This window comes from Cryptomeria japonica, chromosome 5 (assembly GCF_030272615.1).
Source record: "Cryptomeria japonica chromosome 5, Sugi_1.0, whole genome shotgun sequence".
In the NCBI taxonomy this organism is placed as follows: Eukaryota; Viridiplantae; Streptophyta; class Pinopsida; order Cupressales; family Cupressaceae; genus Cryptomeria; species Cryptomeria japonica.
In genome coordinates this window covers 371,724,727-371,751,510 of record NC_081409.1, presented here as the reverse complement: position 1 = coordinate 371,751,510, position 26,784 = coordinate 371,724,727, and the positions used below count along the sequence as shown (strand labels likewise).

The following is a 26,784-nucleotide window of genomic DNA, read 5'->3' as shown; positions in this document are numbered from 1 at the left end:
CTACTGCGCTGCTCAGGCTCTGGGAATAGAGGCTCATCCCTTGATGGATGTAGCGGGCATGGTCATCTGTGCAGATTTGCAATCTAAAGATCCCCGGTTATTTGATTTTTCTACTTATCTTGTTGATGCCATCAATCATGGACTAGAAAAACTGAAAGGAGATGTGATTAATGTACATTACAAGTACTATTCTGTTCTTATGCACATGTTGTTGTATGTTGGACAAGACAAAGGGCTATGGCCAGATGAATTATACATCAGGGCATATGATAAGGCTGGGATAAGAAAGCCTGTGCAACTATGGATATCTTCATGGGACCAAAGATACAACAACAACCAGTACTGGCACTTCGAGGAATACTTTGTTAAGACACTACACAGATTATTGGGACACCCGTGTGATCATGCTTTGTCTCCTGAAATTAAGAGATTCTTAAGGCCAAAGGATTATGGTGAAGACATCGCAATTGAGCACAATTGGGGAGATTTTTACTGCTTTTCGGATTGCACTCAAATAAGAGTGTATGGATTTGAGGGAAAACCATATGTATTGCCTATCACTGTGCCTAACAGAATGGCATGCCTAGAGATTGTCAGGCAGTTGTCAATGGTAAGTGCCCAACACTTCACTGATCATGGAAAACAATCCATCGTGCCTGGATTACTGGTCTTTTAGATTTTATTGTCAAAAGTTCAAAGAGTTATGGTTTGCTGTAGGATAAATTGGATTATTACAAGATGGTAGAAGGAGACCCTAGGCCAAACTTTGATCCAGAGGGATACATAGGGGCAGCGAGGTCATCCCAGAAACTTAAGGCTGGAGAGCATGTATCGCTCATACCTGATGATTTCATCAGAAACATAAGAAGGGAAGAAGCTAATGAAAAAAGGGCTAAGTATGAGCGAGTGTTACAAGCCTACAAATGGAAGCTCTTCCGAGGGAGAATAAACGAGGACATGCTTCAAAACATCAAAGATCCCTTAGATCAAGCAAATAAACTTATGGAGCATGAGCTAGAGTTGCTTGAGGGAGTGCCTGCTTATATCTATGGGAAGCACATCAAAACTATCAGGGATATAGAGCCCTTGGCCCAATTGTTTCCTCAATCTATTTCTAATGTTTTTCCAGTTGACTCCCCTAGAGAAGAGTATCCTCCTAGATTTGAGGGTGGTGTGTAGATGGATCTGATGACGGGACAGTACAATTTCCAAGATGTTGGAGATATAAGGATGTTTGTACATGAAGGTTTCATTGCTAATGATGATTTCATTTCCTCTAAAGAGTTTGATACATTTTTATACCAGCACAAAGGAATACAAATTAGGAATACTATGAAAGAGAAAACAGAGGAGGAACAAGCCCAAAGGTTACAAGAAGAGGTGGACCTTGCTAAGAAAGAAATGACACCTGAGAAAGGAAGGCAGCTACTCAAGGATGCTGGTGTGCTAATCTACTCAGGGTGGGACATGAGGTCTGCATTACTGTTTGACGGTTTCCTCAAGAAGCAAGATCCCAACAAGCAGATCATACCAGAGGAGATAGACAAGATCTTTATGGGCTCAGGCTATGATCCAGATCAAAAGGCTCTCATAATATGGGCCTTGTATCCGAAGAAGAAGAGACCCATACTTGTTGATACAGATCAAGTTTTTGGCCACCTGATGATCCAGCAAGTTGGGAAAACTGATCCCAGGATCACAACCAAATTGAATGTGGATGTAGCAAAATTGAATTAGGAACAAGCAGAGTTTTTGGTCAAAGAGAACAACACTTACAGAGGCTTGTATGAGAAGGCTACTGAAGAAATCCAGAGGCTACAAGGATAGTTGTCACAAAAGACTCCTATTATGGGGGGATATGAACCAGATATGGGTTTTCAACCCGACCTAAGGCTCTTGGATGCTATATCAGATGCTGCCTACTGGAGGATAAAGGCTGAAAAGTTGGCAAAGCAATTGACCAATGCCCAACAGAAGTTGAACAAATTGGCAAATGATGTCATTGAGCACAGATTCAAAGCTATGTTGCCACATGCTAACCAATATTGGAAAGTATACACAGGGACTGTGAAAGATCTAAAAGAGCATGAGAGATTAAAGGGAAGATTGCAAGATGTATTGAAGGACAATGAGGCCATGACTGCAGAAGAAAGAGTTCAAGGGGACCAATACTTGATGGAGCATGACAAATACACAGACACACTGAATAAAGATCTCCAAATATTGGACGAAGATTGTGTTGCAACAATACTGGTTGTCTACAAGGAAGGTGAACTGTCTCCATTAGAGCAATGGCAAAAGGAATTTGCATAGATTAAGGAGAAAGCCGTGGCTAGATTTAACCAGGATGAAGATGTAGCCCCACATGTCAACCAGGCAGTGTTTGATCTCTTTTCATTGGAGACAGATATGAAAAGAAAGAGTGTGGCTGTTAGATGCTATAAGAGTGACATTTATATTAATCATCTTAGCATGCTTAATCTCTTTATCTTTCACTTTGTTAAGCAATTGGAATCAGGTTGTTAATGATGAAGGGACATAGCTTCTCATAGAATAGGTGTTGCTCACTTATTTATATGAGCAAATTTTGTAAAATGAAGATATTATTAGAATATTAGATACTGGACATATACTATAGCCTCTGGCATACTATTGTACCACTTTGAAGTTTTAATAGAATTAGTTGTTTTTCTTCTGCATATGTCTTGTGGATTATCTCATTTTCTGTAGGCAGTTGTTTGTGATATTATCTAAAGGAGATAAGGTAATTCGTATTTTTACAGTGAAGTTTATGTTCCTATGTTATAAATTTGGATTAAAAGGATCTACTTGTGGATTGTAATTGTTCCTTGTAGTTCTTCCTTCAATGGTCCTTTAAGGTTAAGGTTAAATTCATTCAAGCGGTTTATGATATGAACATTTAGCAGATCTAATAAGAAACAGTGACTGATAGATTTACCAAAGGGGGTAGGTTTAAAAACTGTCTCACAAATCATACATTAAGTCCTAAAAAAATTTAAGACTCTGTAGCCCAAACAACAGATAAGACACTGGTCATTTACTGTATATGATATTCAAATTTATGTTCAAGTCTGAAGTTATATATATTATTAATTCTTTACTGATATTCTCTGTTTCTTATGTCATAGGTTGCTGAAGATAACATTAATAATTTCGATGCATCCTCAACACTCTGTTTGCATTTATTTATAGTCCCGTGCTTCACCGATCAAGGCATGCCTTGATCAGTCATGTCTTTTAGACATGCTCGATCAAGACATGTCTTGATCGGTGCATAGACATCGTTTCAATTAAGATTAACACTTAGCATATGTTAATGCCGATAACTATCGGTCACGTCATTTCTCTTTATCGTGAGTTATGCCGATAGCTATCGGTCACGATATTTAATATGCCGATATCTATGCCTTGATCGGTGCATAGACATCGTTTCAATTAAGATTAACACTTAGCATATGTTAATGCCGATAACTATCGGTCACGTCATTTCTCTTTATCGTGAGTTATGCCGATAGCTATCGGTCACGATATTTAATATGCCGATATCTATGCCTTGATCGGTGCATAGACATCGTTTCAATTAAGATTAACACTTAGCATATGTTAATGCCGATAACTATCGGTCACGTCATTTCTCTTTATCGTGAGTTATGCCGATAGCTATCGGTCACGATATTTAATATGTCGATATCTATTAATGATCGGTGCAACATGAATTAGTTATAGATGCCTGATAAATGATCGGGATAAGTTAACAAATAAATGATCGGTATTTAACATGCATTTTAGAATGATAACTATTATAGTTATCATATGATAGCATTAATCGATGCTACCATATGATAGCTATGGTAGTTATAATTCTGGTCTAATCACAGCATGAGTAATATTATCGATTATGAGGTCTATATATTTAATTGTAGTTATATCGATAAGGTAGATGATTGAATGAGAGATAAATGAAGTCTCTCATTCAATCATTTATCTGACCGAAGCTACTAAGTTTCAACATTTACAAATCACAACCGTCACCATATTAATTACCTTTGCATTAAAATTATAGGATAAGTGAGTAGGATTCACAGAACCAATTAGCAATAGTATACATATAAATTTCAAGTACAAAGATCGAATAGCTTCCACAACAACAATCTTGAACTCATCTAAAAGCCACCTATCCTAGGGACCTATGCCATTCTGAGGTAGGGAAGAATTTAGATCAAGATACTTAATCTGCTATAAAAAGCATTAGTCATCGAAAGCCACTAGTGAATAGGTATACCCGCCTAGGTCTTGCAGAGCCTAAAGTGAGGGAGTTAGTAACCAAATAGGTTCACTCTATAAGTTGGTCAAGTCAATTGGAGGGTTTGATCATAGGAGTTGCAATTTCCTTAGGACCTATCCAATCTGTTGATTTGAGATCCAACAGTGTGACCTGTTGTAGAGCGCATCCCCATCAACATGAAGGACATGAAGGAGTCAGTTGTGGCAGTTTCGATTTCTTCTAATGCAACGTCTGAAAAGTGGTGAAAACAATTATTCTTTATAAAAAGGGCAACAAAACCAACTCAACCTTGTTTGAAAAGGTATATTCACCATTATTGGCTACATTGGTTTTTCGATTAAAGTTAAGTTTTTTAGCAGTTTTTAATGATAGGTTGTCATCATCAGTTATTATCATTTTAGTGTCTCTAAGTGTGATCGAGTCAAATTGTATTAAAAATAGGGTCTTTTTGTCAAATTTGTATTAGTGTTAAGGTGTATTATTGGTGGAAGTTGACACCTTCAATATTATTTATTTTATGGGGGGGAGTCAAATAGTATTTCTTTAAATGGAGAAAAATAGGTACATTGATAGAGAAATTTGAGGGTTCATTATTAATACATAGCAAATCAAATTTCAATTGATCCTTATTGAAAAGGATCTGTGGGATGTAGTAAGTGGAGCAACAACAAGGCCAAATGATGTCGATGGAAGCACAAAATGGATTGCAAAAGATCAAAGACCAATAGCTTTGATTGGTCTTGGACTGTTAGATCATATCTGCACCATATCAACTTAACAAAGACCTCAAAGGAAGTGTGGGATGGTTTGAATGCTTTGTTTGGATCAAAAGCAATGAGTGCAATGATGAATTTAAAGAAGAAATTGTTCAGGCTAAAAAATGATGGAAGGTGATAAAATTGTTGAACATATCAGTAAGTTTTTCTCCTTTTTGAATCAACTAGCTGGGATAAATGCTAAAGTAGATGATGATGATGATTCAAAAGCTATTTTGTTAAATAGCAGGCCTCCTAGTTATGGCAACATTGTTTTCACATTAAACAAAGTAGATGCTACCCTAGAAGAAATAATATCTACTTTGATTGACGGAGCTAAGAAAATTGACTCTGTAGAGGAAATTGCATTGTATGGAAAAAATATGCCTAACAATTCTCCAAATCTAGTTCTTCTACATCAAAGGGAAATCATTATGCAAGAAGGGACACATTATTATGAATTGCACTCAACATGTGAAGGATGGTCTTGATGGCAAGCTAAATATAGATAAGGCATTGGCTGTAGATGATGACGGAGAATGCCTTTTTGAGGTGGCTACTGAAGACCCTCCCCTCCACACGAAAATAGTGAGGAGGAATATATTTTCTAAATCAAATCAAAAGTTTGTATTTGTGATTAGATGTGTTTGTCCCAATCACGATTGTTAGTTGTTTGTGAATGGATGTGTTTGTCCCCATTCACAAGATGATGTAAATGATTGGATGTGTTTGTCCCCAATCACTATTATTGGTCAATTTGGTTGTTTTCGAATGGATGTGTTTGTCCCCATTCACAAGATGATGTAAATGATTGGATGTGTTTGTCCCTAATCATAAGAGTTGGTGATTATGATTGGATATGTGTGTCCCCAATCATAATTGTTGTGAGCAGATATTTGTGTCCCCGTTCATAACCTTGATCTTGGATAGATGTGTTTGCCCCTATCCAAACATGATGTAAGACCTTGGATAGATGTGTTAGTCCCTATCTTTGGATGAAAGTATAGTGAGCATAGTGAGGCTAGTTCCATTATTGCTTGTCACGAGTAGATGAGTATGCCCCTACTCATACCTTATGATGAACTACTAAACGTGGTCATCAAGTATTGTTGGTCCACTATTTGGAGGATGCAATATGGGGGGGTGTTAGGAATATTGCATCATAGGATGCATATAATAGTTTGTTAAGTAGGTTAATATATTAGAGATACGATTGTGTTGAGTTGCTAAAACAACTCAATATATTTGGGAAAGTTGTTTGGGAGTTTCCTATAATGTAGGAAGTTAAACTCCTATAATTATTTATGTAGCAATTATGTGTCTATTAATGAAATTCTCCTCTAATAACTTAGAAAATTGTGTTAAATATATTTGTATGTGTTTTTTATGAATGTCATATCCAGCCGTATCCATATTGGTGATCTTAAAAAAATGGCCGTATCTGTATCTGATACTGTATCCATATTTGTATCCATGTGTGTCCATGCAACTTTGCTTCTAAGTTTCTGTCATTCCATCACCAATATTCCCTTAGTATTCTTGTCTTGATGCATACTATGCTAGATTTTTAAGGACACAATCCATGTACTAGTGTTTTGATTAAGTAAAAAAACAGGTTTTTGAAAGGAACCCAAACCTTTTACATATTAGGAAAAAGAGAGAGCATTAGAGCTTAAAAGAACCGTGCCTGATCACTCCATCAACAAAAACTGATCCCATTCGAACCAAAAAGGGATCTCAAAACACATAACATAAAGATCCGCAAAAAGACAGCAAAAAGAAAGCAAAAGGACAACACAAAGACAAAAACAGAGACTGAGACTGAGACAGCTAGATATTTTTCATAATGTCTTCAGCGTGAACCACCATCTGCTTCATGTTGTTCGCAGAGGTCTTCAAATCATCCAGCTCTCGTCCCTTGATGTCACCCTGATTCCTGGTGTTGGCTCTAGTCCTCTTCCCATGACCTTTTTTATCCAATTGGTCCTTGTTGCCCTCTTTATCTTTGATGTTATCAAATCTGTTAATCAAAATGTTCATATTGTCCACAGAGGCTTTGAGAATCTGGAAATTCTGTTCGGCTATCTTCTTCACAGTTAGTTCCATCCTGTCCACTCTTTTGCCCAGATTATTCATAGCAATTTCCAGCCCATTCGCATCTTTATTTCCTTCCATCTCCTTAACCTTCTTTTCAGTTTCAAGAATTTTACTCACCATGTTTTCAATGGCTTCAACATTGTTGATTGCCATCGCCAATTTTTTAACGTTTTCAGACAGAGGTTTGTTGCCTATCGTGGCTCTTTTGATAACATTCATATCTTTCTTCAAGCTACCTATGTCTTTCACCATTCTGCTGACTGTATCACAAAATCCCTTAATACTCTCATCATCCCCAACACAATCACTAGGTTTTCCCCTTTTATCCTCTTGGTCATCTTTTTGCAAACCTTGAGTATTCAAATCCTCATTTGTACCCATAACCGGGATATCATCCCCCTCCTTACCTTGCACATTGTCATTTTTATCCTTCTCTGCCTCCTCATCAGAAGCAATCAAAATTTGATTTATATCTTTGTTACCTCCCTTGCTGATGTTCTTCTTCCTCTGGGTTTGTTTTCCAGTCCCTTTACCTTTCTTGCTTTTGATGAATTTTCCATCGAAGGACTCATCCTCGGAATCTGAGATATCAGGATCAACCACTATCCTCTTTCTCTTCCCCTTATTCCTCCCCTTTTTTCTTAACTCCTCCGACTCACCTTCTGTTTCCGAGTCGAAGTTAAAACCACTATTCTCACTCTCCGTTTCCTCATCCCTTGCATTTTTACCTCTAATAGGTTTATCAATGCATTTCCCTTTCAGCAATTTATACACTAGAACCATAAGACCCTGATGAAGAGCATGGTCGCCCTTAGGGTCTTTCTACATTTCTTTAATTGCGTGGTCCATGGAACAAGCAAGATAATAGGGCAAGCTTACCTTTTCACCATGGCAAAAATGGTTGAGCAGCACAAAATGGTGCCTGTAAGCTCTCGTAAATCTCCCATCCAGCGTAATGTAGGTTATTGTAGCAAACAAAACGAACCTCCATGGCCTACAGATGCGTTTTGGGGAGTGATAGGAGTTGTCGACCTTCACCATTTTCTTCTTCTCGCCATCCGTGACAGGAAATCTATCCGCTGCCTTATTAGAGACGCTACGATCTCTATAGAATTTAAAGCCCTCTGTTGTCATCCCCGTGGCTTTTGCAATAATCTCCTCATCCACTGTCATCATTTGGGTGCCCACCAAAACTTTGCCACTCTTCCAATTCTTTATAAAGTGCTTAGTGACCATTGGGTCTTTACCACTAAGCCTCTCCATAAACACACTTAAACCCCCCTCCTGTAGAATCTCCCAAACCTCTCTGTTCTTCTTCCAATCCGAACATGAGGTTGGTTCAAACCTTTTTTTGTTCCCTCCCATTTTTCCTTCACAGTCATTGGAATTCCTACTCTCTGCTCTGATTTTTCTTCTCTGGTTTCAATTATTACTCTCAAAAACAGCCCTGAATCCGTGCCCAGTTAATATGATAAGACACTTAAATAAATGCTCATCATCGCCGTTGTAAGCCTTCATCGAAATAAGTGGATGAAGCATTTGGTTTTTGCTCTAGAAAAAAGAATCCATGTACTAGTGTTGCTCATTGTTTTATAGGTTCTTTATTTGCTTTGGAAAGGTAGTTAGATTAGTAATTAGCAAACACTCTTGCTGTTGGGAAAGTAAAATTGGTATTTTCTCTTGGCTAGATTAGAATCTTATTGCTTTACTAGATCTAAATTTCATTTTCATTATTGTTAAATTAGATTCATTTTTCTTTCATTAGATACTTTCACATTCAAAATCTAAACTCAAAAAGACTATAAACATACAAAAATTGCATTTTGGAAAAGCAATCCTATTATTGCGCTCATAAAATAATTTTACTTTTTGTAAAGTAGATAATTACATCACATTTAAAATTTGGGAAAATACTAAAGAAAGTTGTATTCATGTAGACATAAATTGCATTAGAAACATCATTAAAACCAAAAAAATCTAGAAAACAAGAAAATAGAAAGCTCTCAATCTCATCATGACGTGCATACAAAACATTCAACCAACCAAGAAAGAAAGCCATTGATTTCATCGTGAGGCACACAATGTTCAACATTCAAACACGAAGAAAGAAAGCCCATGATCTCATCAAGAGACACACAATGTTAACATAACCAACCAAGAAAGAAAGCCCTTGATTTCATCTTGAGACACACAACATTCAACATTCAACAAACAAACAATAAAAACAAGTCATCTTTCTTCCTCAAATTATGATTGCACCCAATATGTCTTGGAGTGAGGGAAGATTCGATTAAAGCATACATTAGACAAAATTGGGGAAAACTTGCCAATTTTGGAAAAGCTTATCGAAGATTGTTCAAGAACAAACCCAAATCCTACAACAAATAGTGCAAAACATTGTAAGGACCCACATCTTAAGAATATTTCAATTTCATGGTCAAGTCGTAAACTACTTTCGTGAAAGACAAGACTTAGAGATTTTAAGGGAGACAACAAACACCATTTTAAATTTAGTACAAGATTTAGTCTCTCAACTTTGAGAATTAAATTAAGAAAACCATAACCACCATCAAATCAACCCATAAATAGACCATACAAATAAACACAATCACCATCTATGGCATTTTACCTCCCCATGATCAAAACAACTCATGATTCCACCACTGCTTGATTGGCACTTTTCATGGGTGTAGGAGTGACTAGGTGGGCACCTCTAGCAAGGGTGTGGTTGATTGTATTGTGTCAGATTTTGACTAACTCATGTCATGCTTAGGTCAATTCTAACAACATAGTTGTTAGGCACCGTAGTACAACATGGTCCTCATGGGTTTGAATAAGAAAACTCTAGTCATACTAGGTGGTTTGGCCTTGCTCTGGAGTGCTTGGATTTATCGAGTAGTGTATGGGTTTTGCCATTGCATTGCTGTTTAGAATAATGTTCCATCTAGATTCTCCACTCGGATTTTCCGCTGAACATTAACTTTGCCACTAATCCACAACCATTGCTCCACTTGGTTGCTTTGCCAGACCTTTGCCCATTCCAGCCAATAGCTACCCAAATCTGCCACCAAATCTCCCCTCCCTTGAGCAATGCTATCCACTTGCCACCATGATAGTTATAGGGTGCCTTTTTCATCTATAAAGGGGCAGTTTCTTTTGGGAAGCATAATTTTCGCCCACATAGTCCATTATTTGACTTCTTATAGGCATTGGAAAGTTATTTCTGAGCACTTTGCAGCCATCCACTTGCTTTTTCTATATTTTATACTAGCTACATGTTATTTTAGTTTGAAATCTATTTTTGTACTCGACTTGTATTTTGAATTTTTTTTAGCATGGGACCATTATTTTTTTCGATTCCATGTTCACATGATTTGATCGTTAATTGGTTCATGAGGAGTCTATCTTAGCCAATAATAGTTTTTTCAATTCATTCTTCTGTTATCACCTTGAGTGGAGGGAATTATAAGTCTTGGCATCGATATCCTGAAACATCTCAAGTGGCTTCATTTCTTGCCCCTTCTCTATAGACTTGTCCTTGAATTAGGTGCTAATTTGTGGAAGATAGTATGGGCTATTAAGAATGATCATGTTGTAGGATTGATTGGTTGTAGTGTTGATTTTGGCACTATGTGTTCTATCTCACATTTTGAGTGCCCTCACGCTCTTTGGACCGTAATTTGGGAGATATGTGGAGATGCAAATTAATGTCCATTCCTAGTAGATTCTACTATGGACAGCTTGTACCCCTTGATGATTCTAATAACCTACTATATGACAATAATATAGTAGAGGAATTTGCTTATTTGGAAAGTCTTGGATGTGGTGATGTCATTGGAGCTTCTCTTGATGCTCTCCTACAAAGACATCTATTGATTCTTTGGCTTCTATGACTCCAAATCTAGATTCAAAGGGCTTGTCTTCTGTATCTACAAGTCAATATCCTAAGGTTGAGGACTCTTGCATTCCAACATTAGCCAACACATCTATTTTTCATACATAGACATGTTGTGTGGACATTCATCATGGGATGACGAATGTGGTTGTACAACTTTCAGTGAGATCACATTTCCTTCTCTTGCTTTATTAGAGTTCAGTGTTGCTACATCCACGGCTTCTCGTGATTCAGTTTTGCAGGACATTCATGTTTGTCTTGTAGTTTAGCTTCTTAGGGTGAGTACTTGATAAATATATCAAGTCTGTTTTGTGAGTCCCATTTTGTAGATTTGACAGACATACTTGAAGGCATTCATTTCCTTGTTGATGATATCTCCATCATAGCTATTGTCCCCATTATTGGCTTTGGATCTTGTTCTTCATCAATTTCCACCTGGTCCTAGCTTGTCACCTTCTTCATTGATTAGGCTTGTATCTCCTAATTTGATTGTGTCATCCTTTGATATTGACATGGCAACGCCTGTGCAGATTTCAGAGAATCATATATCATGATCTTTCTTCCTTCATATTCCTTTTTGAAATGGGAAGACATCCTACAAGCACCTTTGTATTTGTTTCTATTTAAGGGGAGGAACATTGTTCGATATTATTGGATCATTTTTAGCATCCCTTGTCGAGCATCTCCCATTGATGTAGGAGATTATACATTGTGGGGGGGCTGCATAGTCTCTCTTCTTCTCTCCTATGTGGGGGGCGGGGGGGTATCTATTTTATCTTGGTGATGGAAGTGTCCTTGGGGGATCATGTTGAGTATTTCTTTCCTTTCACTTTTTCTTGTTTTCTATCTTTTGGACAGGAGTTTTTTTTTTTACAGGTTTTTTTCTCTTATCTCTGTTTATGAGACATTCTTTTGTACATGGGCATCTTATCAGTCCTTGTAGCCAACACTCATCTTTGCATGTTTTCTCATTCTCCTTAAGTTGCACATAAGGGGAGGTGTTGGTGCAAATGAGGTTTTCTACCTATCCGGTTTTGTTTTAGAACCTTCTCAAGCTAGTCTGGTGAAGTTTGATTAGGGCATTTAATATGTGTCTCGTGTTATAATATTAAGACACATGTTATAATCTTATGTTTTCCTATGTTTAACCCTCCCCTGTATATACAAGGGTTCCCTTATTGTACATGATATATCATATGCTCATAATCAAGGTTCCCTTGCACCATTCTTTGGAAAATATTGCATAATTATTACTTTTGTGTGGAAGGAAATCGGTGCTGCAGAGATCCTGGGATCCTGTGAACTCTTGTGGTTTCTCTGACAGGAGTTACTATGTAGAGCAACGAATTCAAGAAGCCCACCTTTTGTTGGAGAAAGTGTTCAGGCTTTCTCTGCTCGCCCTCTCTTTTGTCAATTGATGAATAAATTCTGTTTCATTATTTTGTGATCTGTCCTGGCCTGTACCAACATTAAATGCCAGGAAATCATTTTCACAAAGTTTCCCAGATCACCACAAAAGAAAGGAGAGTAGAAGAAGGAAGTTTCCAACCACTATCATAGGAGGCAGACATAGGATTGTACTATTGTGAAGATCAATCTTCACAGAATTCCCTGTGGAACTCACAAATGGGATTGGGGCCATTGTAAGAACCAACACCTGAGACAGTAACAGGCCTCCAAGATCTTATGACGACATCAGAGATTCAGACGTCTTATATGCCTGTTTTACATGCATTTTAATTCCTCCAATATTACAAATTAATTTTTTGTCTGGCTGCCAATGTATAGGCTAAAACTTTCAATCCAACAAACAAAAATGCAAGATTCAATGTAAAATATTCCTCAATAATTATCACCTTGTTACACACAATTTTGATGTCATTTACAGATCTTATCTTCCTTTAATGTTTATTATCCGGCCTTACATCAAAGCATGAAGGTTACCCTTATTATAAAACATAGTTTCTATGCTGCTCCCATTTTACCGTTACACACAATTTTGATGTCATTTACAGATCTTATCTTCATTTAATGTTTAATATCCACCCTTACATCAAAGCATGAAGGTTACCCTTATTATAGATTTCTATGCTGCTCCCATTTTACAGGGGCCTTTTCGACTTTGCATATATTTTAATAATAATAAGATAGAAGGATGATTCAACATTTAATCTCTTACATTACACTAAAATGATTTATCAGCTTCCCTACGCCTGACTTCAAATCCCACTAGCATGAAAATATTTCTTTCACATCTTTTGATTTGATTCCAACTATAATACTAACCAATGCCTTATTCCAAGTTATTCAAGAGATTGATAGAATTTATGCGCCGGAATTTTTTTTGACAAGTGGCATGAATATGATCAAGACTTGGACAAGGATTTCTATTTTAGATAAATAAAGTGCAGAGAGAATAATGGGCCTCCTTGACCTAGCATCCAAAAGGTTATTTTTTCGCAAAAGTGAATGTAGGTAACCGTAATATGATGAAATTCAAATTTCAAAGCAGCATATAAAGTTCATGAAAATTATAGAAAAACTGAAGATACGAAAAGTAATATTTTAGCAATCATTGAATAAAAATGCACTTGTTGTGAAGGCAATGATAGAGGCCCGGACAGACCAATGTGGAGGTAAAGCTGAAGAATAGGGTTGGGATGACAAAATTGCTGTTGCTCAGGAGGCATAAACGGGTTTATCTGCAGAAGAGATTCTTTATTGCAATCAGACCAGCATCTTGAGCAAGGCATGACTACTTGATACTTTTGGATATTCTTTGCAATTGTATTCTACTTTGTCTCAGGTTAAAAAATCAATTTTCAGGATGATGTGCCGGGTGGTCTTCAATTTGATTGTAATGCAAATGTTCATTTCTTAGACAGTTTGTCAACCGTGTAGGCTAATGGTCATGTGTGTGATCCGGAACAATGGGTGCAATGAAAGGTTGGACACGATCAGGTTGTAGTGAGGTTTAAATGCGAAACATTTTACTTTCCTCTTACCAACATGCAATGAATGCCCATGAACTTGCTTACATCTGTCACTATTTTGGTTTGAAATAAATCACAGCATTGCTGCAATTGTTTCATGAGCATGAACGAATTTTCTGGAAGGCCTCATAGGGAATTGGATTACTGACATTGATTTTGCAATTCAATTGCTTTTAGAATGATCTATTCAATTACCTCATGTTCAGATGCTTATATCTTGCCTCATCTACACAAGGGTCTTCAAAATGTAATAAGGACATCCATTATGACACTTAACATCTGCCTGCAAAAATGACCCTGCAACAGAACTTTTGTGTCAGGATGATCTAGTTCTTAATTTATCAGTACCTCTGGAAACATGTAGACTTCCGAAATTAATTCAACTGTGGCTATCTTCTATAATTGCTGAATCTCTGCACTCCAGCATTCCATTTCAGCAACACCATCAAGAACATGGGAACATTTTTAGAGTCAATGTTTCCTAAACTGATTGGCTAGTGTTAGTTTTTGCAACATATTGGGTAATTGAAATTTGGTGACAATTAATTTTATATATCTAGGATTTGTAAAGAGATTCTAACTCATTGTATGCGTTTTATGCAAAGAGGTTTACTGCATTGTTTTCTACTTATATCATTTCCTTTCCTTCTTACAATCAGAGAATTTTGATTGTCGTTATATTTTATAAGAACTGTAGTTTTGAGTAAATGTTGCTGATATGCTGTAGTTTTATGCAGGTCTTCAGGGTTATTTTTATCCTTCTTTTCAGTTATGTACGCTATGTAGGAGTTGATGACCAATATTAGAGGCATGTTGGAACGATCAATATTAGAGGCACGTTGGAATTTGACCAAGTCAAGGCATGTCTTGGTTCCTTTTTGATAATATATGTCAATTGACATTCCATAGTTTGGGTAACGTTTAGACAATTTGATAATTCATATACCACTTTATTAAATATTATGTAAAATTACTATATTAAATATTTTCTTAGATTTCCTAGCATTCATGTTTCGCATTTTGTTTTGGAAACCAATTTTGATGAAGTAAGAACATTCTTGAATTCACATCTTTATGCTTAGGAAAATTTGCGCCTCTGCCGACACTTGGTTATTGCATTTGTTGTACATGTTATTTCTTGTTGCAAAACAAAACATTTTCCTTAGTCATGTTTAATTCATTTACTGCCAGAAATAATTATTCTCTGGCCAGTGGTATATGATTGTGGGAAGCGTCTTTGAAGCCGTCTAAAATTTATTTGTTACAAAGGAAATACTAAGTTGTTCTTATAACACTTTCCTTATACATCTTAAGTTTTAGATGGCTGGATAGCCACGAGTATGATTGTGTGCTAGTTTTCTGAACACAATTTGCTGCATGCCTGTGATATTTTACAGTAACCTTTCATATTCTGTTTTTCTTAACTTGATTTTGATATAGCAGCAAAACAAGGGTGCTGACCCTAACACAAAACAGCCCAAAGGCAACTTAAGTAGAACGGCAGGCCATTAACAACACATTAACAACACATTAACAGTATTAACCAGTCTTAATATCAGAACAGTTTGTAGAGTAAATAACCAGCAACAATAGAGTTTTTAAATGAAGAGACCAAAAAGACACAAAAAAACAGTCAGGATGGGGCTAAGCAAAGAGACTGCCCCATTCTTCAGTGATGAACTTGAACAGTTCCTTATAACTTCTGTCCTTATCACCATCTTTACCGAGCTCCTTCTCCTGCAGGTGGCCGACCTATGCATGACTTTAGAGCTAAATCTGGAGACACTCACTAGCTTCTTCTCTTGGTCCAACACCTTAGCCTTAAGCGCCGAGCGTTCAGCAACAGTAGCATTGCATTTAGTGCATGCGTGTGAATCACCAGCCTGGTGGGCATCTCTAGACAGGTCTGTCGGGGCCACCTTGGTGTTGTCCGAGTCATGAGAGTTCTTTGATCGGTTGCTGATAGTGTTCTCCAAGCTTTCCTCATTCTCCTCAGTTTCTTCATACTCCCCCTTTGTCTCAGACTTCTTCTAATTACCATCAACATTCATCATCTCCTTGTCCTTAGCTATGGGCCGGCCCGCAAGTCTATTTGATCTCTTGGGGTTAGAACCACGGATGTCCTTAGTCTCTTCATCCCAGTTTTCTTGAGCCGCTTCCTTCTCCGTATCAATATCCTCAATCTTCAATTGGGTCAAATTTGTCTTCACTTTTTTAGTAGGGGGCATTTTTTGTTTCAGTTTTCCCCTTTTACCCGAATTCTTGTAAGAGAGGCCATGTTTAAGGTTGCAGAGACCTTGGGCAGTTAGTGCACAGTATGAGGGGTTTTGGGAGTGGATTTTTCGTAATGAGATGTAAGAAAGCTAGAGGTAGTGGGGGTGGCAAGCTGTGAGGGAGTCTTAGTGTTCACATTGCTTTCAGAGGGGGAGCCTTTGCCAGTGCTAGGATGTTGGATACGCTTCTTACTCTTATGGTTGCCAGGGGAATCCAGAATAGTTGCGACCGAAGGGGATTTAGAGCGTGGGGGGCTCTCAACAACGACAATCGGCTTAGGGGACACAAGGCCAAATGGAAAATGGTAAAGACCAAAGATAAGCCCCTAGTGAAGGGGAATGGGCTTCTTCTTAGAGCATTTAGCCATTTCAATGGCATCTTTGATAAAGTTATCCAGAGAAGTTAACAGAAAGAAAGGGAAACTAATTATGGAATTGTGGTGAAAATGATTAAGCAACAGAAAATGACAATAGTAGACTTTAAACCTTCCTTCCAACGTGAAAAACTTAATATGCATTAAACACATTTGGCCCTAGGGTTTCGACATCTCTCTATCAAACCCACCATGGAATTTAATGGGATTTTCTCCCTCTGAAGAAAAGGGATAGGCTGTCATTATTGGCCACTTTGCTTTGTTTCTTCCACTTCCTACTCGTCGTATAACTTACTAGTATGTCTGCTTACCACTTATTTTATATGATAAAAGATGGAAAGAATTAAAAACTACAAACTAGAGTCTTTAAGTAAAGAAAAAAGAGAGGTATAACTTGCTTATGGCTATCAAGTACTTATGAGACAAAAATGCTCTTTTTACATAGAATTGCCAATTATAGATTGTTTGTTCCAAGGCATTATTTGATTGTATGAAGAATTTTCTTTCAAAATTCTTGGTCATATATTTGTACGTGCCAAGGAAGTCCTGTTGATGTGTTTTTATGACACCTTCAAACATAGAATAAAATACTAAGTATCTTATCCTCTCTTGAACAAAGACCTCTTGGATGCTAAACAATGTGATCAAACGAGATGACCCCAAGGTTTTGATAGTCAGGTCTTGACTTTATACATGGATAGATTCAATGATTGTGATGTGATTTGTTGGAATCACAAGGGGACTTATGTTGATACTTGAATGTCTGAATGTTGCTGGAATGTGGAAATTCACTTAACTTAAAAACAAAAGGAAAAAGAGATAGGGTTTAGGAAGCTAGTCTAATTCTAGGAATGTAAGAAACTATGAATGGTTTAGTGAAACTCTACTAGACTTTTCTTTTCCATGCAAAGCAACAACTCCACAAAGTTTAGTGTGATTTTCTAAGGTAATCTTATGATGTTCAAATCACCACCAACAACATAGAGACCATCAATGTGATGCATATCAATGGGTAAGTAGCAATCGAAGTTAAGCTTATAAAGAGTTCAGCTGACCATGCAAGATACTTCACAATTAGTGAAATACTAGTAGCATGAACATGCGAATTTCACCATTAATCATCCACAATAGCTTCCATCCATCTAATCAACATCATTTAACATGAGGATACAACAAGAAACCATGCAATATGTAGAAGAAACAACACATTCCACCATAAATTCAATGAAAAGGATGTTTAAATGACACACCTTGCTTCAAAGTCGGCCTTCCTTATCCACCTTGGCACCACATCTTACCTTCATGCCTTGTCGCAGATTTGAGGGTGCTAGGCATATGCCGTGGGTTTAGAGTGGAGAGGCATGTGCCGCATATTTGAAGGGGAGAGGCATATGTTGTGCGAAGAAGGGAGTAAGGAATGTGCCTTAGGAAGGATCGGGGATTTTGGAGGATAAGGCATGTGCCGTGGGGAAGGATGCATGAAGGATGTGCTGTGGGGAAGGATGGGTGAGGGATGTAATATGCTGTGGATTTGGGGGGGCAAGGGATGCAGTGTGCCATGGAATGGAGGGGGAAGGTGGTGAGGGACACTTGCCAAGGATATGCCGTGGATCTAGGGAAGCCAGGAATGTTCATCTTTCACTGTCATTTTACATTCCTCTTGAGGACTTCTCCACTTAAATCTCTTTCAAAACATCCCATCTTCATTCACCACACTTTGTTCTCAAAAACTTCAAGCCATCTTTCTATATTGTGGATTTGGGATGGTGAGGAATATCCTCAAGATCTGGTCAGGGTTTTTGGAGGACAAGGAGCATGCTGGGAATCTGAGCCAGCAAGGAAGGTTTCTACTTAGACTCCTCCAAATCATGTTTGCCTCAACAACCTCTAGCCTACATCCACTTCTTCACTTGCTTGACATCCTGACCTTTGAAGGCTTTCCTATGACCCATACCTTGACCTGACCAAGAAGCTGCACTGCATCTCCTCTCAAGCAAGGGGCTAATAGCTCAAGAAACAACAGCCAAGCTAGACGACTAACTAAGACAACTACGCTAGAAAGCAAAAAGTGGGGGGTCCCCATTTGCAATGGGGCAATGTGTGATAACATCACAACAAGTCCCATCAAGAACCTTGAAATCTTTGCTGTTTGATCACTAATGACCTTCCTAATTGTACCGATAGAGTGCCCACCCGTAATATTGAGCTCTTTATTCAAATTGTAGATGCAATGCAACTCCAATGGATCACTGCCGTCTCTGGCTAGGTAGATCTTATCAAGATGACCTTAAGGTAATTTATGATGGATGTAATAACACCTATGAACATCCAAATGATTGTCTTCCCACTCAAGTGTTCTTCCTTACTGGCAATATGGCAGTCAGTCTTCCTGGCAACATTAAGCATTTTGCTCTTTGTATGGTTTGGTAAGTCAATAGAAACTTTTCAATATTTCACCTAAATCAATGCAAATCATTTTATCACTCGTTCTGTGGTTGCAATTTCTAAATCAACTAGTTTAGAGAATTGTAAGAGACAGCTCCCATGACTAGTAAATGATGCATAATTGGGCCCAAATTTGCTCTATTGTGATTTTCCCAGGCCCATGTTTAGTGGAAGATAGTTGCTGAAGAGAACGTAAGAAATGACAAGGAATGCATTTGCATAAGGATGAGGGCAGCAACACAAATTAATGCCATACACAATGCAAATGATACAAATATATATTATTAATGATACATTCGTTTAAGGTGGATATGTGATGATGCCTATTTATAATAACTATATAAAGAATAGGTAGTTGCCAAAGGTTTAGTGTTCACCATTGTTTCTCCAAGTTTCAGGGAGGGCAAGTTTCTTTCTAGATATTGGCGATGTTGATGTTATAGCAGCAGGAGATATCTTTCTCCTGATTGCTGTCGCAACTTTTATTAACATTTTGTTTATTTCCTTATAATCGCTCTGTTATTTCTGCGATTTCTTTATTTTGCTAATCTAATTGTTTTTCCTACGTATATATTGGTTAGTATTAATTTCCTTAACAAATATATTAGTTAGTTCATTTCATTATCGGGGAATGTTGATGATTGTCTATTGGGTTAGTTTATCTTTATCGCACCCCTTGATCTGACAAGTTACCCCGATTGAGGTCATGTCCTTTCACCGCCTTGGTCGGGTATTTAGCTCCCTAGATTGGGAGCATTAATGGATCGTTGTTGAAGGTTATACTGCATCTATCCGTATAATACCCGTCGAAGATCATACTGCATATACCCGTGTAATACCCGTCGAAGATTCTGGTGTATATATATACGTGTATTGACTGTGAAGATATTGCTGTGCACACTTGCATTATCTGTGAGGAGTTAACATACTCAGATACATCGATTATCATAATCGATATCTTCAGTGACTCTGAAGATATTGTTTTGCACAATATATCAGATATATATTCAGATATTTCAGTTATAATTCTGAATTAGAACAGTAATATCAGAGATATTGCTCTGTATCTCTGTAATTTTAAATTCTGATCCATAAATTTAACAGGTGATGGTGGGAAGATGGCTATTTAAATAATATATAAAATAATTATAACAAAAAACAGTAAAAGAAGCTGTAGTTTATCACTTGTGTAAGAAACATGAGCAAAAGAAGCTGAAGTTTATACAAAGTTGTGCTGCTGTGGCATTTTACATCAGAGAGAACAAATCTTAACGAGCCTTCACCCCTATCTTCAGCATGTTGAGTGCTCCATTGGCCAAGACTCTACTATAAGACTTTGTAGGACCATCCTTTGCATTGTTTTATGATAAAACTTTCCATTCATCATCTGAGAAAAGAGTTTTAGGCCCTGACACTATTAATCAAATGAATAAAACAAGACAATAATGCTAGCTCAATTTTGAATGCGTCATTTTTAAATCTCATTCGAGCTTTCACATGTTTCCAAGGGATTCACCAGAGAGTATAACTTGACAAAGAGGTCTACAAGAAGTTGTACTGCAAATGTACGTGTTAGAAATCCAAGCATTTTCACTAAGATAATTGTTAGCAAGAAAATGGGGGAACACAGACCAAAGTACTGAGCTGCAAGCTCTATATGTTGTATTTATGCCTCATACTGGTGGTAAGAGAGAGATCAAAGGTTAACATAGACTATGAATATACTAGTTAGCATATTGACAAATGACATATATATATAAAATCAGTTGCCTTCTACCATAATGCAGGTTAGATGTCAAGCCATGTAGATTGGGATAACACTTTTGCTAATCTAAAAAAAATGTACAAATCAATTATTCTAGCACATCCAAGTTAGAGTTGTTGAGGACAAGACAAAATTTTGAAAGGGGGGATGATGCTAGCAAGGGATTGCCCAGATTCAGAAAAAGAAACAAGAATCCCTATCACAAACCACCACAAAGAGGTTGCGGAGCTTCTGGTTGAAAAGACACCCCTTGGAGAAGTAGTAGATTGTAAGGGACACATCCCATTAAATAGAAATTTGTATAAGGCAAGATACAATGTTACAATAATAGTAGTAGCAGAAAAGATACAAGGATGAAAGGAAAGAATATTATATATATATATATGCATATGTTGTGGAAATTATCCCATTTACGATTACTAGTATCTAATATTCTTTCCTTTCATCCTTATATCTTTTCTACTACTACTTTCATTGTAACATTGTATCTTGCCTTACACAAATATCTATTTAATGGGACATGTCCCTTACAACCTACTACTTCTCCAAGGGGTGTCTTTTCAACCAGAAGCTCCACAACCTCTTTGTGGTAGGGATTCTTGTTTCTTTTTCTGGCACTGGCTGATCCCTTGTTAGCATCATCCCCCCCTTTTGAAACTTTGTCTTGTCCTCGACAACTCTAATTTGGCTGTGCTGGAATAATTGATTTGTACATTTTTTTTAGATTAGCAAAATTGCTATCCCAATGTACCTTGGCTTGTTGAAGGAGCTGATTTTGGACATTAATTTGTGTTAGTAGGTGTTTTGCTTCTGGTAGTGTGGCGGGGATCTGGATTTGTTGGGCTAGTTTCTATACATCTTTAAGTATCCCAGTGATATGTGCCAACTTGAGACAACCTCCTTGAGTTTTGAAATTTGTGTCTTGTTGCTCTGTTTGATCTTGTAGCTATTGGAATTGTGCATGTAATGCTTCCATTTATACTCTACTTTGCCCATCTGTGTCTTTCATTGCATTATAAGATGTTGCCACTTGAAGGATAAGTAGTTCAAGCTGATCCATTTGCCATTTGATCCTTTCTGTAATTGTAGGCCATTGGAGGCAAAATTGGTATAAGGTATTGATATCACTCTCTGTATTCTTCAGTGTATGATGTGAGTCTCCAATGTGGATCGGGCAGTCGCACATTTCTTCCTCTCCTCATCTATTTCAGGCTTGTGTAGCTCAACAATAATGTTTAGTCTCATGTTGGCTTTCTGCTGTTGTGTATCTTGAAGTATTTCATCCACCAATAGTTTTATTTGTATTGCAAGGGTTCAGGAAGTGTCCCTTTGCAGCCGGGGACTCTTAACCTTGCTATCATTGATGATATCTTATAGCTGTTATGTATTATCCACATGTTGCTTCACAATATCCTTGAGCAGTTTGGTGGACAATATCTCCTAGTTGAAATTTTTGTAGAGGGGAAATGTTGGATAAGTCAACTTGCGAGCTAACCATTGATAGTTGGAGTAGTTGTAGAGTGGCCATTGGTTGGAGTTGTTTTTGTTTAGCCACAAAGTTCTTAATGGACTGCATAGGACAAATGGTGGAGGATGATGGTTTGTCGTAGGAATGCGAAGGAGAAGATACTTGGTCAATGGACCTGTTGGTTTCTTTGGAAGGGCAAGATTGTTGGTCAATGGTCCTATTGGTTTCTTTGGAAGGTGAAGAATGTATCTTCTCATATTTTGCTGCTTCCTCATGTATTTCTTGATAACCTCTCTGTAGCCTCCTTAATCTCTTCCTTTACTTGTTTAGTAATTTATGGTTTTCCTCGCATGAGTTTGTCCAGCCTTGGCTTAGTTCCAAGTTCTTTGGCTTTAGTTTGAGCCAATTTTTCTTTTTGGGCTTCGGTCACTATGAGAACTACTTCGGCAATGGCTTCCTCGAGTTTTTCCTTTGCATGTGTAGCTTGCTTCGGTAACTAATGACCTCAGTGGTTGGTCCATTATTGACTCCAATGTGGTATAAGAAGCGATTATATACTTGATGAGTGTTGTTTCTATGATGGTTTGATTGGCTGTGTTGTTCCAATGTGATTTTTCCGGCGAAAAGGTTGGAAATTCATTCATGAAGTAAAATGCTAGGTAGATAATTAGTGTTCCATACCTAAATTGGTAGTGTGCTATTTAGTGTGCTTTAGGTTCTCCATCAATTCTTGCCACTACCTCACAAAGGTCAATATCTTTATCTTTGAACACCATTTGATGTCATGTGAATGTAAGTTGCAATGGCAAAGTCTTCCTGTTTTGTGTAGTACCTTTATGTGTGATACCGGTGGTGGCATATCTTACAACTAGATTAACGTTCTTTTTAACATCTAGGCTTTGACTATCATATTGACTCTTGTGAGCTTAGTGACATCAAAGTTCTTGATTGCTTTCTTTGGTGGGACCTCCCGTTGTGCATATAGCCCTGTCACAACTTGAATAGTTGATTTGTGATTCTGTAAGGTTTGTCGAGGTACATGTATTCATCATGGATTCGATTGGGATAATCTAAATCTATCCTTCCTTTGCAATATTTGAGAATTCCTTCTAGACATCAACTTTTTGTCCTAAATATGATTGTATTGCTCGAGGTTCCCAGTTGTAGTAGAGCTAGCCGCAGGGCTTCAAATTTGAGGCGGTCTATCTTCGTTAACAACACATGGATATATCTCCTGATATCTTTTGTGTATATAACATTTGTGGGCACTTTAGAGAATGCTTTGTTCGAGTTTGTTTCCATTACCTTGTATAGATACTTCTTGTATTTGGATCAAGGCTTTTGGGAGATTTCTATGAGAGTAGGGGCAACCATTGTTTGGACATGCAAGATGATGCACTTGTTAGGGTTTTGTATTTAAGAAGTTCTAGTTGCACAGGAGTAAGTGTGAGTTTAGTGCTAGTGTCTTGGCCTATTATAAAACTTGGTTGGGTAGCGGTATTAAATGTTGTAGCAGTTTATTCATCTTCTCATGTCTATTTGCTTGTTAATTTTCCGATAGCTCTATTATGGTGGGTAAGATTATGATACACTTACTATACAACTAGAATACAATTATAATTTACCATGTTTATTGATGTCGTCCTATAGGTTCATAGTAGGGTAGTTTATCGATGTCCCCTTTATGTTCTTAGGAGTCAGGTTAGGTCAAGGAAATAGGCATCCAAATCCTGATAGTCCATCATCTTCTTTTGGAAGTACTAATATAAATTAAGAGTTTGTGGGATTCTCCATGGGCATTTTTGTTTTGTTTTTCCATTTGTTGTCAAATTCTTTTTGTGAAGTGTGGCCTTAGTGTATTTTTCTAGCTTATGTATTGTAGTACTGTATGGATAGCTTCTACAATTTTGATTATTTTGTTTTGAGTCTCTGGAATCCTTAAGCAAGTGAGATGTATCAAAGGCTTCAATTGTTTGCGGTACATGATTCCTTTTTGTGGTAATATGCAGTGTTTTTTTAATTCATTTTTGTATCATATAAGCTCTCCAAAAGCCATATACTTTTTGAGATTTTAGTTTTGCTTCTTTCATCCATGTAGCTAGTCATCACTGTCTGCACTATCTCCTTTAGTTTCTAATTTAATTTCCTCTTCACCATTTGATTGTTTTACTCTATTTGTGTTAGAAAATTTAGAAATTGAATATATTAGTCTTGAGTTGTCATCTTCATTTTCTTCTTGAGCAATCTCTTCTTCATATGAGTTTTCTTTGGGGAATGTGGACAACCTTAGTATAATCTACAAATGAGATTTCTTCTTCTTTGGAATCTACCATCCCATTTGCATTAACAAACCATTTGAGACCTAGTAATGCCAAGAGATGTATTGAAAGGTTCTTTCATCTTAACCACCTAATAGTCGACTATTAATTTGAGGCCTTGCATATTGACTTCAACATTTTTCCATGTTCCCATTGTTTGCATAACAAATCCATCTGCTAAGCTAACATTGAATGGATTTTTTTCTAGTTTAGGCCTTCCCAATTTCTCTCTAGTTGTTGTTTTGATGTTGATGTCTGCCCCTAGGTGTACCATGATACGCTTGACAATGTGGTGGTTTAGGTTAGCAATTATCAATAACAGTGTGTTCTTCCAATCATGTTCTCTTGCTATCCTATAATTTGTGGTTGATTGTGTACTTGTTTATTCCAATATTTATCTATTAATTGCTCCAATCTGCCTAGCAAATTCTTTTGTTGTGCCAAGGAAGCCAACTTCTTCAATGTAAGCACTTCTTTTTCTAAAAGCAACCCGTTTCTTCATTTTGTTGTTGAATAATAATTTTTTTGGTGCTTTCCACCATTTTGTCATGTTGTTGCCTTTTGGGTCAAAAGTATTCACAATTGTTTGCTTTGGGATCCAATTCTTCACTTGTGTCCTTGTTTATTTTCTTCTTCTTATTATTATCAATATTAGTCACCCGATGCGTAAGTACCATAGTTTTGATTTTTTGTTTTTGTGACTTCTTATTTTCAGGTTTTGTTTCCTTTGGATATTCTTCCTTGGAGGTATTGCCATTTGCAGATGTGTTAGATAACCAAATGCCAACTTTTTGGCACTTGCAAGCACAATGCGAAGGTGTTTTTTAGATGAGCTTGGTCCCCTGTTTGTCTTGTGAAGTTCATAACTAAAAGATTTAGGTGGGGCGTTTTGGAAGTATTGTTGTGCCCTTTAACAATTATATTAGTCATGATCTTTGTTATCATAGAATGCACATTTTTTCTTTTTGTCTAACCAATATTCTTTAGCATAGTGACCTTGCTTTTTGCATTTGAAAAAAGTTGTATCATCTCTTCTGCGATTTCCGCTTTCATGCCTCAACCTCCTTTATAATTGAATGGTCTAGTTTCTTTCTGATGATTTTGTAGAGGGGTATTCTGTATGTATTACCATTCATATTGTTCCTCTATGGTGGGTGTCTATATTTAATGTCTTGTGTGTACAAAGGGCATTCCATAAGCCACTTGACATAGGTAATCATTTAAGCAACTTCTTTATTATATCCCTTTTCTTAGCGGACATCTAGGGCCTTGATGCACTTCTCCATTTCTCAAATGGAAAACTTTTGATGGACAATTATCTCTCTTATGTTTGTCCCATTCTTTGCACAATTCTCAAAATATTGATTGGAACTTTGTCGTATTGCTTGTAGTTCCATCTTTATTGCCGTCGCTCTTCTTTCATCTTGTGCCTTAGGGCAATCATTTCTCAAATGGCCTCCCCATGAGCAATAAGAACATGACATGTTTTGTTTCCCTTTGTTAGGCTCTTCTCTAGCCATTATATCTTGGCACAACGTGAGTTGTTCTAATGCCAGATGTAGTTTCTCAATCATCTCACTATATTTCTCCTTGTTAAGTTTTCTCCATGGTTGTTCTTCAATGAGGTAGGCCAAAGTCACCTCATCCAAATAGGTATTAAAGAATCTTCCATCGAATGTTGCCTTGATTTCTTTGTTAAGTCTAGAGATGAACCACTCATTTTTTGCTTTTCAGTCAAGGTTCTTCAAGTTTTTGAGAGACTTCTTTGAGTATCTTTTCATATTCTTTAACCGTTTCTCCTTTATTTTGTACAAACTCTCACATTTTGCTTAAACTCTTAGAGGGTACTTTTGGAGTGTCAAAGTTTGCTAGGAATTCTTTCTTTACTTCCTCCCAATCTTTGTCATGTTTGGGGTAGGTTTTATTGTACCAATCCAATGTATCTTTTCTTAGTAACACTATGAAATCTAGTAACTTGATATTATCATCCTCAATGCCCTTCCTTTGCCATAATGATTCAAGGAGGAATATGTGTTCTGCAACCTTAGTAATGTCTTTTTCTAACATTAGAAGTTTGAAAGATTATATTTGAATT

At 37.2% G+C, this 26,784-nt stretch overlaps 1 protein-coding gene across 1 annotated transcript in view; it reads left to right on the top strand.

Annotated features, from left to right (window-relative positions):
* The window catches only part of LOC131034896 (uncharacterized), a 47,623-nt gene extending 32,572 nt beyond the window's left edge, over positions 1-15,051 (top strand). Inside the window, exon 2 of the mRNA XM_057966511.2 lies at positions 14,784-15,051. Within this exon, the coding sequence (XP_057822494.1) occupies positions 14,784-14,839 (56 nt within the window). The 3' untranslated portion in view covers positions 14,840-15,051. The remainder of the gene's footprint in view (positions 1-14,783) is intronic.
* Positions 15,052-26,784: the final 11,733 nt, after the last annotated feature.